This window comes from Pseudorca crassidens, chromosome 11 (genome assembly GCF_039906515.1).
Source record: "Pseudorca crassidens isolate mPseCra1 chromosome 11, mPseCra1.hap1, whole genome shotgun sequence".
NCBI lineage: Eukaryota > Metazoa > Chordata > Mammalia > Artiodactyla > Delphinidae > Pseudorca > Pseudorca crassidens.
Window position 1 is genome coordinate 80,903,205 of NC_090306.1, and position 17,040 is coordinate 80,920,244.

Consider the following 17,040-nt stretch of genomic DNA (forward strand, 5'->3'; position numbering starts at 1 on the left):
GAAAGCAGCTGCTGGGTTACTTATTTGGGGGGAATTTTTTCAACCTGTGATTCCTTATACTCTAAAACAGGATTTCTCAACCTCAGCATTGTTGACAGTTTGAGCTGCATAACTTGTGGGGTTACTACTCAGCATTTTCCTTGGTACTGTTGAAAGCCGAGTGTACCATGGTTTTTTGGGGGGTTTTTTGGGTTTTTTTGCGGTACGTGGGCCTCTCACTGTTGTGGCCTCTCCCGTTGCGGAGCACAGGCTCCGGACGCGCAGGCTCAGCGGCCATGGCTCACGGGCCCAGCTGCTCCGCGGCATGTGGGATCTTCCCGGACCGGGGCACAAACCCGTGTCCCCTGCATCGGCAGGCGGACTCTCAACTACTGCGCCACCAGGGAAGCCCCGTACCATGGTTTTATCAGAAGTGTCATAGGATGAAACTTTTTTAGCAAAGACCTCACCTGTTTTGTTTTCTCCCCTGTGCCTACATATTACCTGCTACATGGAGGATATTTAATTAGTATTTATTATTATGAGTTGTCTAATTCTGCCAGGTTTGGCCTACTCTTCCCTTTCTGGGCTAGAACCTGAATGGTTACAACTTGTTCTATCCGTAAGGGTTTAAAGTGGTTTAGGATAGCAAACCTAATAATAAAAGCATTTTACTCATCACCTCCATTTCTGCACCAGTTAATCTTCCTTTCTAAATACAAACCAGCAATAATGGTACTGGCACTTCTATAGAATGCACCATGAATCATGCAGAAAATAAACAATGCATTAAAATGCATTCAAACTTTATATATCCATTAGTGTGGGATCTGATATCTTGGGGGGAGCATGAAGTGCAGGTAGTCCGGGACTTAGAGAGTCATTTTATTGCAGTGCTTGTTCAGCAAAAATATTGGGGTTTCCTGTCTATTTTTGTTTATTTTTCTTACAAAAATATATTTCAGTTATCAGAACAATCTTAGCACAACCAAGGACTGTTGGAATTTTTTCACTGAGCAAAATTCTTTCTGGTGCTATGATGTGTGTTTTCTGTCAGCTAAAATTTACAGGAATAGTGAACCACAAGGATTTCCTGAGGAGAAGCTCCCACATGCTGTGTCTGGGATTTCTCATATTTCTTTTGGCAACAGTAACATTCTCCAATACTACAGAATTACAGTTTGAGTCCAGTGCTAATAATTTCTCTTCAAGAAAACAACTTAACTGAAACATTTGTGGTTCTGTTTCGCTTGAACCAAGGAAAAAGTTATAACAGAGAAAATTACCTATCACCACCTACTCTGCCTTACCCTCCACACACACACACAAAAGTCCCTTCCTAAAGCTGGATCAACCTATAATAATACTCATTATATGAATCATAGAAATTTCTGTGTGTTCGTTTTTAAGCCTAATAGCTGCAAACCTCCAAATATAGTGGTTAAGGCTGTTGCAGTAGGGAGCCTCACCTTGCTGTAAAAGAAAAAGTATTTTATATTGAGTGATCATGTTTTATACGAAGACATTATTTGCCTCTTTCTCATTCTGACATGCATGTGCAGAGTATGAAAAGCTAATCAATATGGTTTCGTATTGCCTGTTAAAATTAACCTTTTCAAAATTATCACTTGTCGGGGCTTCCCTGGTGGCGCAGTGGTTGAGAATCTGCCTGCTAATGCAGGGAACACGGGTTCGAGCCCTGGTCTGGGAGGATACCACATGCCACGGAGCAACTAGGCCCGTGAGCCACAACTACTGATCCTGCACGTCTGGAGGCTGTGCTCTGCAGCAAGAGAGGCCGCGATAATGAGAGGCCCGCGCACCGCAATGAAGAGTGGCCCCCGCTTGCCACAACTAGAGAAAGCCCTCGCACAGAAACGAAGACCCAACACAGCAAAAATAAATAAATTAATTAATAAACTCCTACCCCCAACATCTAAAAAAATAATAAATAAATAAAATAGTTGGGTGGGAAGATATCACTCTTCATTTTTTAAAGAAAGTTATCACTTGTCAAGTTTGGTATGGCTATTCTTTGATAACACAGTTATCAGAAAAGACTTAAAATACTCCTCCATTTCCAACTACATATCTGTTTAAGGTCTGATTTTCTTTATATACTTCATCCAAAATAAAAAATTACAACTGATTCAATACAGAAGTGGATATAAGAATCCAGCTACCTCCTGTTAAGGTAGACTTTAAGAGAGGTGCAAAAATACAAAACAGTCCACTCTTAATAAATTTCTTTCATTGTGGAAAAAAATTTTTCATTAAAATTATGTTGTTTACATAAATTTATAATGGGTTTATTGTTATTTTAGGTAAGTTAATAAATGTTTCAATTTTTTAGTTTCAATTTCTAATATGGTAAATATTGTTAGACAGCCACATAAACAGAAGCTCTTTGAGAGCTTCAATAATTTTTAAGACCATAAAGGGGTCTTGAGACCAAAACAATTTGAGAACCAATGGTCGTGATTTGGTTATCTGAGATCTTTCAAATAGTGCACAGGTTAATTGGCAGTTTCAGAGAAAAAGATAATTTTATCTGCCAGACATTTTTAAAATTAATATAAAATAATAACTTTACTAAAAATCCCTTTGCATTCTTAAAAATTGCTTATGTGCTACAAGGTCTATCATTGTTCTTCTTGGCTAATGTTCAGTTTGTTAACCAAAGGATGTTTGTTTTTCATTTGTGTGTTATCATTGGTTAAATTTTTTAAATTAATTTTGGGCTGCGTTGGGTCTTTGTTGCTGCGTGCGGGCTTTCTCTAGTTGCGGCGAGCGGGGGCTGCTCTTCTTTGGCGGTGTGCAGGCTTCTCATTGCAGTGGCTTCTCTTTGTTGCAGCGCATGGGCTCTAGGCGCGCATGGGCTTCAGTAGTTGTGGCACACAGGCTCAGTAGTTGTGGCTCACGGCCTTAGTTGCTCTGCGGCATGTGGGATCATCCCGGACCAGGGCTCAAACCTGTGTCCCCTCTTAACCACTGCGCCACCAGGGAAGTCCCATCATTGGTTAAATTTAAAATTTTCTTTTGGCTCAAAGGTGATTGAATCGTAAAAGTGGAAATAAAATAGTAAAATAAATGCTACAACTCAAAATACTATCATAAACATAGTACAGCTTTAGTGTTCATATAGTCTGAGTTTATATGTGTTAGAACGTGATATGATTTGCATTAACAGCCAAAAAGAGAAGAGTGCAGACATGAAATACGATGATGACTGGAACTAACCTTTTATTGGACCTGCAGTACCTTCATCCCTTGTCTCCAGAGGTGGTCTACTCTGAAATTTTGCCGAAAACTTAGTTACATAAAGTCATGAAACAAAGTACAATGATGGCCTTGGCAAGCCAGAATTTTCCAGAACTGTAAAACAGTGCTTTCTAGGCTGAAAGTGATGAATTCTATCACTAAAGATGAGGAAGGAACCAGAACTACTAAGGCATCATTCATAGTTGCGTAGCACAAATGGGTATGTATGTCACACCTTTGACCAGAAGCTTATGAACCAGCCAAAAAGTTATTGAGAAGTTTTTTTTGGAGAAAAGTCAGAATAAGTTACTGGTAGAATTACTATCAAAAGACACTGTTGGGGCTTCCCTGGTGGCGCATTGGTTAAGAATCCACCTGCCAGTGCAGGGGACACAGGTTCAAGCCCTGGCCTGGGAAGATCCCACATGCCGTGGAGCAACTAAGCCCGTGCGCCACAACTACTGAGCCTGTGCTCTAGAGCCCATGAGCCACAACTACTGAGCCAACGTGCCACAACTACTGAAGCCTGTGCGCCTAGAGCCCGTGCTTTGCAACAAAAGAAGCCACGGCAATGAGAAGCCCGCGCATCACAACAGAGTAGCTCCCGCTCGCCGCAACTAGAGAAAACCTGTGCACAGCAACGAAGACCCAACACAGCCATAAATAAATAAATAAATATTTTTTAAAAAAAGACACTGTTGGACATTATCAGTAGTACACAAGGTAAACAATTAATGCTGCTGTTTTGTGAAATATGAAATAGCAAGTGTTCCAGACTATGGTGATCCAAACTGTGTATGCTCTTAATGTGTAAACAAAAAGGGAGAACAAAGTATTCATTGTATCTCTTCTGTGTAATCACTTCTTAAAAATCTGTGTTACAGATACTCCATTTTGTTATTTTGTGAGCTGTGACATAAGCTGGAAAATGAAGGGATATTGTGGTCAGTGCTGACTTAGCATCAGCTAAGTGTGCTGTAAAGAAGGACATTACAGTTTGAATAACAAGAGGTTTGGGGGCTTCCCTGGTGGTGCAGTGGTTGAGAGTCCGCCTGCCGATGCAGGGGAAACGGGTTCATGCCCCGGTCCGGGAAGATCCCACATGCGGCGGAGCGGCTGGGCCCGTGAGACATGGCTGCTGAGCCTGCGCGTCCGGAGCCTGTGCTCCGCAACGGGAGAGGCCACAACAGTGAGAGGCCTGCGTACCACAAAAAAAAAAAAAAAAAAAGAGGTTTGGCCCCATCCCCAGACCCCAGGCCTCCTCCCAGAGAACAATTAGCAGGCAAGAGTGTACCTCATGATCTTAATTGAGTTGGGAGTCAACAAACTAAGGCTGTTGGGCCAATTTGTATTCCCTCTGTGCCTTTTTATATGGCTGGTGAATAAAGAATGGTGTTTTACGTTGTTTTTTGTTTTTTGTGGGTTTTTTTGGCGATACGTGGGCCTCTCACTGTTGTGGCCTCTCCCGTTGCGGAGCACAGGCTCCGGACGCGCAGGCTCAGCGGCCATGGCTCACAGGGCCCAGCCACTCCGCGGCATGTGGGATCTTCCCGGACCGGGGCACGAACCCGTGTCCCAAACCCGTGTCCCCTGCATTGGCAGGCGGACTCTCAGCCACTGCGCCACCAGGGAAACCCGTTTTACGTTTTTTTAATGGTTGGGGAAAATATCAAAAGAATGATATTTTGTGATGCATGAAAATTATAAAGTTTGGTATTTCCATAAATAAGGTTTTACTGGAACATAACCACATTCATTGGTCTATATATTGTCCGTGGCTGCTTTCACACTACTGCAACGGACTTGATGAGTTGCAACAGAGACCATATGGCCTGCAAAGCCTAAAATATTTACTATCTGGCCTTTTACAGAAGAAGTTTGATGACCCTTGAATTAGAGTAACTCCACTTTGATCCATCTTATTTATTGTTCTTCCCCATGGGAGTTCATTTGAAGAAAGGGTTCTACTGCCTTAAAAACAAGTTTTGGGTTTTTTTCTGAAGTATGTAAACTTTTCCAAAGGTCAGCCCAGAGAGCTAGCGTTCTTGTTCTTTTGCCACTCTGGGGGCAGAGCAGGGTGGGGTTCACAGTTCAGTTTGAAAATACAGATTGGGTAACTCAAGGCAATATTTGAAGATACATTATGGGTGATGAAAAAATTAACCATTTGTGCCACCAGAGATTTTAAGTCTGATAACAGGGATAAGACAGTAAATTCTTCCTGCTTATTTTTAAAATTTTTGCATATTTTTCTCAAAAGAGAAATTAAACATAGCTTAAAAGGAAGGCATCTGACTCATCTTCCTGTTCCCTCAAATTAATAGCCAGTGAATTGCTACCAGTCCAGCAAATTCCCACTCTTCCTCATTTTTCCAGACTCAAAGATGTATTCCCTAAAAGTGTTGGTCTAATTTAGCTACCTCTCCTCTGTTTCCATAGCAACCAGTACATTCCTGTAATTATTAATTTGCTTCCTGTCTCTGTACTAAACTATAAGTAAGCTTCTTTGGTGTCTTCCTCTCTAAACACAGGAGGGAGTATTTGTAATTTTAGGTAATATAGCACAATATTTCAGAGCACTGGCTTTGGAGTCAGACCTATCCAGCTTTCTCTAGCTGAGTGAATCTTTCCTCATCTATGAAATGGGAATAACAGTAGTAATGATGATGGTAATTTAGTTTGTTGTAAACCTTAACTGAGACGATGCATGTAAAATGCTTAGTTGAGGTGTTGCCACATAGCACTATGTCATCTGAGTGGCTGTTGTTATTGTATCTCTAATATCTGACATAATGTCTTTTTTAAGTATTAAAAATCTTGTTGAATGGAATCAAGGTTTATTTTAAACATTTACCAACTTTGTGCTTTAGAAAAGGCTAAAAGTTAAAATTAAAACTTGCCACTTATCTAGAAAGAGTTGTCCCATGGATTTTCATTCAATAGTGATGATGATGTTTCTGTTTGATGTTCTTTTTTTTTTTTTTTTGGTCTGTTCCAAAACCTGTGCTCTTTCCACATAGCTCTTATAAAGTTGAGGTATAAATTGAATGCTTACTATGTGCCAAGGACTGTTCTAAATGCTTTATATTTATTTAGTCCTCGTAAGAACCCTATGTGTTAGGTATTAGTTATTATTCCTGTTTTTAGATGAGACAGCCAAAGCAGAGAAGGATTATAATTTGCCATGGGTTACCAAGCTAGTAAGAGGCAGAATTGGGATTTGAATCCGCAGTCTGGCTCCAGAGTTTGTGTTCTTAACCTGCACAAACCTACCTCTCTTATTTGCTATATGCTTTATATAGGCATATTTTAGGTAACTTTCTTGGAGTTTTAAGTTTGTTTACAGTGCTGGCATATGATACATAATACTCATTTGTGCCTGAATGAATTAATCAATATGATGGTAGGATAAATTTATATTTGATATAGTATGATCATTGATTAATTCTTCTTGGCTTCAAGTAATAACTATTTTTCACTGTAGGTCCTTTTCGGAGCTATCTTTAGCCAGGATTAGCTATTATGAAGCAATCTATTCTAATACTACAAAAATTTGGACAAAGAAATTGCTTAACAAATCTACTCATATTCCTGAATTCATTTTTTCTTGCTGGTACTCACTCAAAAGAAAAAGTCTGTGTTTTATTTAGTTTTTCCTTTTTTGGGTTACTCTGTTGAATTATTTGTTGATTTTTTTTTTTAATGTTACGTGGCATTGTGACAGACAATTCAGTTCTTTATAGAAGAAGCCTTAAAGAATTTGGGCATACTGTCATAATGTTGAATTTGCCCTCTAAAACTTCTGAAATACAGTTGACCTTTGAAACAGGGGAGTTAGAGGCACCCACCCGCGTATAACTTCACAGTCAGCCCTCTCTGTTCTCAGTTCCTCTTCCCGGTCTTCAACCAACCCTCCATTGTGTAGTGCTATAATATGTATTTATTTTTAAAAATCTTCATCAAAGTGGAACCCCACAGTTCAAACCCTTATTGTTAAAGAGTCAACTGTAGTAATGATCTTGAAATTTACTTTATATCTCTTTCAGAATTCTCCACTTTACCAGTACTTACAGGATCTGGGACACACAGACTTCGAAGTATGTTCTTCTCTGTCACCAAAACCAGAAAAATGCACAGTGACAGAGGGACAACAAAAGCCTCCTGCAAGAGCCCTGCCAAAAGTAAGAAGGCATACTCATTCTCTTTGACTCAATCTTTTGTTCTTTACTGACTATTTAAACTGCCTTTACCCTTATGCTTGCAAAAAACAAAAAAACACCTTGTTGGCACCTTCATGTTCTCCCTTGCACTGGTAAGACTTTAATTTTTATTTCATCAGTAGTATGTGTCTGTTTAGATAAACATGAATCCTTGCTGTTTTGGACTATCTCATGGGGTAGTTTGTATAATGAATTAAAATTAATATGATTGAAGATTAAAATATATTACATATTTAAACATTGAAGTTATCTGGAAGGAACCAGAAAAATAAACTAAAACCTTAATGAGAACCCAACTATAGGATTCCTATAGTAACTAGAATTTTTTTCTTTGAGAGAGATTGGGATTGACATATATACACTAATATGTATAAAATAGATAACTAATTTTAAAAAAAAGAAAAAATAGTGGGATAGCAAGTGTAGAAAAAACAAAAAAAATTTTTTAAAGAGAATGCAAATTATAAGAAAGCAAATTAATACTTAATAAACAGTTTCAAGGATATATGATGGAGTGGGTGTATTTACAATTTCTGATGCCCTTTATATCTGCGGTATCATTTACTTTTATACAGTAAATATTTCATAGTTGATGTACATCATTGTGAGGCTGAGATACTAGAAGAAGCCACCAATAATTATGTTCTATAAAATACATTTACTAGATTGATTCATGTTTTATTAGCTGTATTTATTAAAATAAGAAAAATTCCAGTATATTTCAGTTTTAACAAAAGGATTTCTAATTTAACAGGAAAAACTATAACCAGATTACCTCATTTCTCAAGCATTCTAGTTTAATCAGTGTTTTATTATAATTCAAGTTCCTTTTGGGAGAAGGATTTTAAAGTTTTCAATTAGTCATTTACTCTGTGTGATAGAAAGGAAAAGATCTTTCCTTCTGTACATCTTAGAAAAACTCTAAAATGTGAGGTAAACAAGCTGGGCCCAATTGCAACAGCAGAGTAAACACCAAAGAAATGTGGGTTTTTTTCCCACTAACACTCACAAGGTGGGAGTTAGGGGAGCAAGAGTCCTCTGTACTTAAACCCTTTCTTCTCCTTGCTCCTTTCAAATATGAATGTTCCTGGGAAAAGTTTTGAAAGCAAAACCTAAAGATATATCTAAAAGATTATTGGGACTTCCCTGGTGGTCCAGTGGCTAAGACTTCGCGCTCCCAATGCAGGGGGCCCGGGTTCAATCCCTGGTTGGGGAACTAGATATCACATGCTGCAACTAAGAGTTTGCATGCCGCAACTGAAGATTCTGCATGCCACAGTGGGGATCCTGAGTGCCGCAACTAAGACCCGGCATGGCCAAATAAATAAATATTTTTTAAAAATAATAAAAATAAAAGATTATTTACAGACTAAAATTTGAATTTGAGATTACTTGGCAACAAAAGACAAAGAATGGGCCAAGGGATAGTGCTAGGGCAGGAAATGGACATTGACCTCTTGTGTGTGTGAGTGTGTGTGTGTAAACTTGGGTTTTGTAAGTATTTAATTTTCATTTATGACAGGTATTTTTACATATAGAAATGTTGTTATTAATTTATAAATAAATGAGAGTTTAAAATTTCATCCTCTTAGAAACAGAGGAACAGTAAAAAGCATAGCCAGAGGGTGTTTTTCAAAATTACCACGTCTAGAAAATTCATTTAGTCTTCATATTACACATTTCAACTGTACAAGCTATATCTTTCTAGAATGGAGTTTTTCTAGATATGAAGCAGCTAAATTTTAGAAAGATTTGTTATTCCTTCTTAGGGGATATATTTTTAGAATTGCCCCCCAAATTCTGTTCAAGCTATGAAATAGCAGTTATTTTCTTTGGAAAGCAAATTTTCTGTATGAGTTCATGATGAAACAGTTATTAGCATTAATCACCCTTTTTAAACTTTTTTTTTTAATGTGATTGTTAAAGTACTTATTGAGTAGTCTGTACTGGTATTCTTTTCATGAATATTCATTCTCTGTATATTTTTCTGGTTTCTGTTCCTGTGATTATTCTTAAACATTCCTCCCACAAAGTTTCAGCATCAGTCCTCTTTGCTTGATCTGTTTTCTCTGAGCTATCTCATCTACTTTCTTACCCTCATTGGCCTCTTTTGTTTATTCTCCATTTTCACTGAGTTCCAGATACTTGTTAGACATTTCCATTTGCCTGTGCTCCAGGCAACTCAGATTCAACATGTCTAAAACAACTTTTTTTTCTCAGCATTCCTGAAACAAAATATTCTTTCTGTATTCCCAAATTACCACCCTCTCAATTATCTTGCAATTTCCCATCACTCCCACATTGATTTGGTCATTAAGTGACTCAACTTCTTTGTCTCTAAAAGCCAATCCTTACTTATTACCATTTTTGCTACCCTAGTTCAAGGCTTTATCATTATTTAGCTGGGCTGTTGTATATCCTTCTAATCATGCTTCTTGGCAGAGCTCATTCCCTGCTAGTACAGCCTCTGCACTGTTGCCAGTTATTTTTCTGAAGTGCTGATTTTTATTGTTTCACTTCCTTATATAAAAACCTTTGGTGACTCCTCACCGTCTATAGGATAAATTCTAAACTGTTATTAAGACCACAGTCTTTTACAATCTCAGTGTACCTTTTAAACTTCATTATTCTTCCCTTGGGTCTTAACTGTCCCAAACTATGCCACCATCCCCAATGGCATGTACTTCCATGGGTCTCTCCTTTATTCATCCTTTCCCCTTGCCTGGAGTGTTCTTCCCTCCGTTGTTATTAAATTCCTATTCATCTATTAGGGCTTAGCTCCAGTGTCAGCTCCTCTTGACCTCCTTTTTCCCACACTTTTTCAGATTTTACATTGGTTTGTAATTATTTGTACTGTCTCTTCTAAGTTCTTGAAAACAGCAGTTATGTATATTCATCTTTGTTCCCATGACCCTTTTTCAGTACCTGGAATATAATAGTCACTCAATGAAAGTAAACTCCATTTACTGGCCTGCTCAGGAAATGGGCTATTAAGGTAAATTGAATTTTTGATTGATTCAATAATATAACTTTTATTTCAATATGAGACAGTTTTTCTAAAATTGATTAAAATATCTTTCTGCCTTAGTATTATAGAATGAAATGCTCTTAATATTTGAGAACTTGGAGTACTTGGTTTTCATTTTGAAATACATACCCAATACCACCGTCATGTGGACATAGGTAGTATATAGTGTACCCAAGATACGTAGGTTTATAGGTCTCATTCCAAACTCACTGAATCTGAATCTTTAGTTGGGGGGCCCAGGAGTATGTTTCTGACTGAATCCTCCAGGTGATTCTGATGTGTGAGTAAATTGGGGATCTAATAAGGAGGCTGCAACACGCTGGCAAAGCATATAATATAACCTAGATGACTTTTTTCTTTTTCTGATAAAAATTATGATTAATTAGAAGTAAGTTATTTGAAGTTTTTCTGCTATTGAGGTGTGGTTTAATAATCCTTTACAATGTCATTCATCTCCTTCAGCGAGGCATCCTGTTAAAAGTGGCTGAAACCATCAAAAGCTGGATTTTGGTTCAGTGCAGTAAGAATGATGACTTACTTCACAAGTTGGTGAGTGTTCACTTCTTTTTTGTCACTTTTCAGGACTCCAGTTTATTAGTAAGAAAATTGATGAATCCGAATTTGTTTTGCTACTGATTTGGGCAGTGATTGATTTTGATTAGAAATTCTGGGCTGTTCTTCAAAAGGAGACTGATCTGCTTCATGAAGTGTTAAAGTTTGTTTGTATCACCTAAGGGGAAAAAAAAAAGGAAAGGAAGTTCTTCAGTAACTGGAGATCTTTGCATTTGGACTCATTAATATTATCTTCTAAGAGGTTATTAGCCACTGAGAATAGTATATTCTGGTAATTATTGAAGCCCTATTTGTTAGATTACTCATTTCCTGCTGCCGTCTTCCTCCATTGACAGGTATTCCTCTCCGTGAGGAAGGGAATAGATCTATTAGTGGGATCCTCCCCCTTTTTATTAGGAACCTGACTGTCTCTATTCCACAGCCTATGTTTACAAAGTTTGGGCAAAATCAAGAGTGGTTCCTCCCTAATTTATTTATCATTAATCTACCATTCTCTGACAACTTCATATATAAAATTTAGTCTTCCGGGACTGATAAATCACAGAATTTCCCAAAGACTAGCTTGATCTCTGAGCCCCAAGAGGGAGTACATCTTAACAATATGAAGTTTAGGTAATATAGCTAAAAAAATTAAAGTTTTAAAATTCTTATGACTCACAAGTAAGCAGATTTCAGAATCTTCTGCTGCCCTGTGACCTTAAGATGATAATTATCATTCTTGTAAACTATCATTTGTCAAAGGATGTTTACAAAGTGCTTTCACATTTTGATTTGTTAATCCAAATGCTATATAAGGTTTAGTGTGTTCTACCATTTGGAAGCCTGAGGTTCAGACATTTCAGTTTGGTTAAGAATACTTATTAAGTGAATTGTTGAAGAATGTTCAGCTAGAAAGTGAATCAGAATTTGAACTCGGGTCTCCTGGTTTCAAATCCCAGGTTCTTTTCATTATAATGTACCACCTTTCTAACTTGAGTATTACTATGTTTTGACTGACTAAAATTACTTTTTTAGCAATCTATATGGGCAAGTTCTCTGTTCAGAGTTTCGTCTTCATAGGTGTGTTGAAAAGGTCAATGAAGTGTCTTGTCATCTACGTAGACATCATCTCTAGCCAGGTGGAGCCATCCTCATTCTTCAGTGATACTAGGGCTGTGGTAAGGTATATGGATCCATATACATTTTTCTGTGGTTTAATCATAGTCTGCATAGTCCTGATCTTTTCATTCTTGGTTCTTTATCACTGGCCACATGCTTCATGTCATATTTCACTGTAAAGTACCAGCTTCTGAATGCATCCCTTTTGTGCCTATATTATACAGAATTGTAGGAAGTACATTCCTGAGAAATAGTTTACTAGTAATGGAACAAGGAATTGACCAGTTAGCATCTGGCATGAGATTGCTTGACTTTTCCCCTTGGTTATGAAATATTTAAAAATTTGTTATCTATACAGACATTGAACCAGTCTCTTCCTTTTATAAAGATACTGGCAATTGCTCCATGATATCTGAACATTTTACCATTGTTCATTTTCATTAAGGTAATACTTTTCTTCTTAAAGATTAAAAAAAAAATTCCTTTATAGCAAGTATGATGTTAGTGGTATTGGCACTTTTTAAGTGCTTTTTAGCCTATAAAGTGCTATCATACATTATTTCACTTGATCCTCATCAGCTTTATTAAATAGCACTATATATTAAAAAGCGTGTAAGATCATTGAAGTATATTGACACATGAATAAGTTCTCTTCTCCATCCCTAGGGGCCAAAATAGAAATCTCTTTATTCTTTAGCTGTGCTTCTCATGGTCTTTTCATTCCATCCAAGCGGAATTCTTCCTAAGTTATCTTCTCATGCTATTTCTCTGTTTAAATTCTAAAAAGATCCCTACTATCTATCAAATCAAGTCCAATTCATCACTTTGGCTGGCATGAAAGAGTCTGCATAATTTGGCCCTAATCTACCTTTCCAGCTTTATCCCCCAATATTTTCATCAGCCCAATACACTCTTCCTTTTTCTTTATTCCCTGCCTATTCTCTATGTCTATATTTGTACCATTATACTGTGAAATTTGTTCCATTTTTCTATTTTTGGAATCTTTCCAATAAGCAGTACTAGCTCTTCCTCAAGGCCTTTCCTAGAAACTTCAGTCTGTTGGATCTCTTATTTTCTGCAGCCACCTTGTAATAATTATCTGTGCTGTTCTGTAAGTTTTTGTATTCTGTGAGCTTTTCTTTATTGTATTTTTAATTATTTCATATGTACTAACAACACTAACAGCTAACACTTACATAGCGCTTACTGTGCGCCAGATATTCTTAGTAGTTTATAAATACTTACTTATTTAATCCTTGCAACAACCCTGTGAAGTGGGTACTGTTATTATCCTCACTTTGCAGATGAGGAAACTGGAACAGAAAGGTTATATTAACTTGCTTAAGTTGTGGGGCCAAAATATAAACCCAGGCACTAAGTCTTGATACTTGTTGAGGACGAGCCAAAGTTCACGTAGCACACCTCCCCCCAGCACAGAGCACCCATACTATTAATACTGCCTCGAATCACACTGGTTTTGGGGAGGCTTTATCCCAGTTCTGCAACAGGTCTGATGCCAAGGAGTGGTGTTGAAGAAAGTGAGTTCCTGATTAAGCGGCATGCCCATAAGAGGGTCTGTGAAGAGGAAGAGTTCCCAATCTGCATTAACAGCCTCCCCCCTCTGTCAGCCTTAGCCTTCATTTAATTAGGCTTCTTTAAACTTACCCCTATACAATTACTTAGAGGTCTCATAAAAGGCCTGATTTCAAGTTTTTGTAGCAAAAGTTTTATTTTTAGTACTTGTATTTGAATATGGTCATGTCTGATTGGGGAATCCAAACCAAATTATAAGGCCAATATGGGAAGGTTTATTTTAAGGATTGCTGGAAAAGCTACCATGCTCCACCCCCTGCCCTCCTGCCTTCCATTGCCCACCTGCTGTCGCTACCCTGCAGCCCACTTCCCCCTCTTCACCCCTAAGAGTAATATAAAGTGAGTTGTGCTGTTCTCTCTTTATGAAAGTGGAGTGGAATGTCGAAAAACTAAGTAGTTCCTAATGTTAGGATTGTAAGAGAGAGGAGGCAGTAGTTCTATGAACCATAAAAGTGCTGCAGAGGTATGTGCAGGGTGTATCAGTAGACGGTAAAAAAGCCTTATAGGCTAAAAGGAAGATCAGCATTCCACTGAGATTTTTTTTTTTAGATAATTAAAAGAAATATATCCAAATAGTCCTAATACTAAAAATATTCTTCTCCTTCTCTAAAAGTGATGTATAGCCCATGACCAAGAGGGTATGTGCTCTTAGTGCATCACTGCATAGTGTATGGATCTGTAGTGTGTAGATCACTGCTTAAGTCCTCATGGTTAGCTCGGGCTAGAATCTGTGGTGTGGGAATGATTAAGAAGAGCAAACCCACTGCCCTCAAACCCTAGACCTAACTGGTTTTACTTTCATTGCTAAGGGTCTTGTCCATTAGAAATTCTCTTTATTTTTATCATACAATAGTATCTCCCTATTCCTAAGTATAATACAACATAAAACTAAATTTTCTGGTAGAGAAGACTATATTCAGGGAAGAAGAATCAACTACCAAAGACTTAGGGTTTGAAATCATAATCCTGGAAAGTTACTTAATCTCTTTGAGCTTCAGTTTTCTCCTCTATAGAATGGATAGGAGGATGATAATGTACATCACAGGGTTACTGTGAGAATTGCTCTAACATTGCTATCTCATCTCTCACCCCTCCACCAGGTACACGCTGCAAAAACTAGTATTGGTGACTTGCAGGTCCCCAAACTAGAAGAGACTTGCTTTCATTCTGTCTCATCCCATTCTTCCAACTCTTTCATCTGGTTCATCCTTTAAGATTCAGTTTAGGCATCACCTCTTTTACTTTCTCTTTGTTGCAGGTTTTGTTCCTTCTATGCCGTTTTCATAATAACCTAGTTATACCTCATCACACTTCTTTGCACTTACTTTTCAGTCCTCTGCGTTAGACTATGAACTCTCTAAGAGTAAAGTCTTGTATGTCTTGTTCATTTTTTTATGCTTTTGATGTCAAGCATGTTGCCTGGTATGTATTCCTTGATAGGTGGGTAGAAGGAAAAGAGGGAGGAATAAATAAGCTGGTATATGTGAAAGCATTTTGTAAACTATAAAGTGCTATGCACATGTTTTTGTCATTTTGTATTATATTCCTTAATGATGTATTTTTAATACATTCTAAATGTTCATTTTTAGAAAGCCTTGATTCTGCTGATGTAATTCTTAGATATTGGCTATATTGTTACAGCATCCAGGGACAGCATCTTCTGTTACAGGATTATATTTTCCATGTTGTTTTCCAACAATTTAATTAATTAGGCTTAACTCAACAGGTTTATTAATCTGTAATTACTTCATGTCTGTTTATTAAAAATATATATTTCACTCACATGTGGCTCCATAATGTCTACCTCAGTCTTTATTGTTTCACATTTATAATGAAAATAAAACCCTCTCCATCATACTGAAAATAGATTGACTATTGTTTCTTCTTCTTGGAATCTGTACTAAAAATAAACACCTCTAATTTTATTAGCATGGTAGGAGCTTAATATTTAATACAAAATTATGCATGTATTAATACCTCTCTTCCGGTCTTTTAATGTCAAGGATATTGGATTCCGACTCGACTCACTACATACCATCCTGCAACAGGAAGTCCTGTTACAAGAGGATGTGGAACTGATTGAGCTACTTGATCCCAGTGTCCTGTCTGCAGGGCAACCTCAACAACAGGAAAATGGACACCTTCCAACACTTTGCTCCCTGGCGACCCCTAATATTTGGTACTGTCCAGAAAACATCTATCCGTTGCTTACATACAGAGTATTACCAGAGGAAATCCATCATCACGCTCTCCATTATAAAGGCATTATAAACATTTTAGCATTTTAATTAATGTAATGATATGCCAGAGGTTAAAAAAAAAAAGTCCCTTTCTAAAGTAAATACTATTTCAAGTGAAGGTGGAAAAAATATCCAGTTTGATTATTATATATTTTCAACTCAGTATAGTTAGTGCTGTGTTTAACAACCCAATAAGCAGGTATAACATATGCCAAAAAAAAAATCTCTCTTACCCATATACCTATACACATGTGCTCATGAAGGCCTAGCCAGTGCTTTATGTTTCTTTACCATTAATAGATTATGTAGTAATTACATTGTAGAGGCACCAAGGATAGGACATGGGGCATGGAGGTAAACAGTTGATTCCTGCTTTGTTGGGTGAGAAGAGATCATAGACAATAGACAATTCAAACTATCTTAAAACTTGTCAGCCACTTAAAGTATTTGGGTCTAATGCAGAAGTCTCAGGCCATAATCTGTTAAAAAGAAATATATATGTATAGTAAAAAGGGATTATATATACAGAACTGTAAATATCCTCTTCCTATTAAAGTATGAGTTTATTAAGTGAACTAAATTATTGCTTGAACTGTTCAAGTTATATGGGCAGTTACATTCATTGGCCTCAGTGCTCTGAATTTATGTCTTTCCTGTCACATTGACAAATGCTTCATATTGTAATAGATAGCAAAGTATGGTGTTTTCCAAATATGTAGTCACTCAGATATCATGATGAAGTAAAGCATCTTATCCTTTAAAAATATAAGAACTTAAGGAGCTGCTAGAAGGAAGCATAGGTTTTAAGAATTTTATAACTTTATATTCAAGTTTTCTTTGACCTCAAATGTCATTAAGCAATTCTGAGCCCTATAAATACGTTATAGACTTTGCTATAACTACATAAAAGTATATGATGAGATTTTGCTTTATGATATTACCAATATTGTCTAACAGTAAAAGATTCCAAGGGAAATTAGGGCAGGCAAATATTTATTAAGAAGCATTCTTACATTTTCTTTATAGTTTGACTATATAACTGTCTTCA

The 17,040-nt window shown here is 37.2% G+C and overlaps 1 protein-coding gene across 7 annotated transcripts in view; it reads left to right on the forward strand.

Annotated features, from left to right (window-relative positions):
• VEZT (vezatin, adherens junctions transmembrane protein) overlaps positions 1–17,040 on the forward strand; it is an 80,775-nt gene that overhangs the window by 27,221 nt on the left and 36,514 nt on the right. For 6 of the 7 annotated variants that reach the window (XM_067697578.1, XM_067697581.1, XM_067697579.1 and 3 more), the window contains exons 2-4: positions 7,287–7,421; positions 10,951–11,037; positions 15,756–15,931. In XM_067697578.1, the coding sequence (XP_067553679.1) occupies positions 7,287–7,421; positions 10,951–11,037; positions 15,756–15,931 (398 nt within the window). The remainder of the gene's footprint in view (positions 1–7,286; positions 7,422–10,950; positions 11,038–15,755; positions 15,932–17,040) is intronic. The other variant, XM_067697584.1, reaches the window with a different exon arrangement.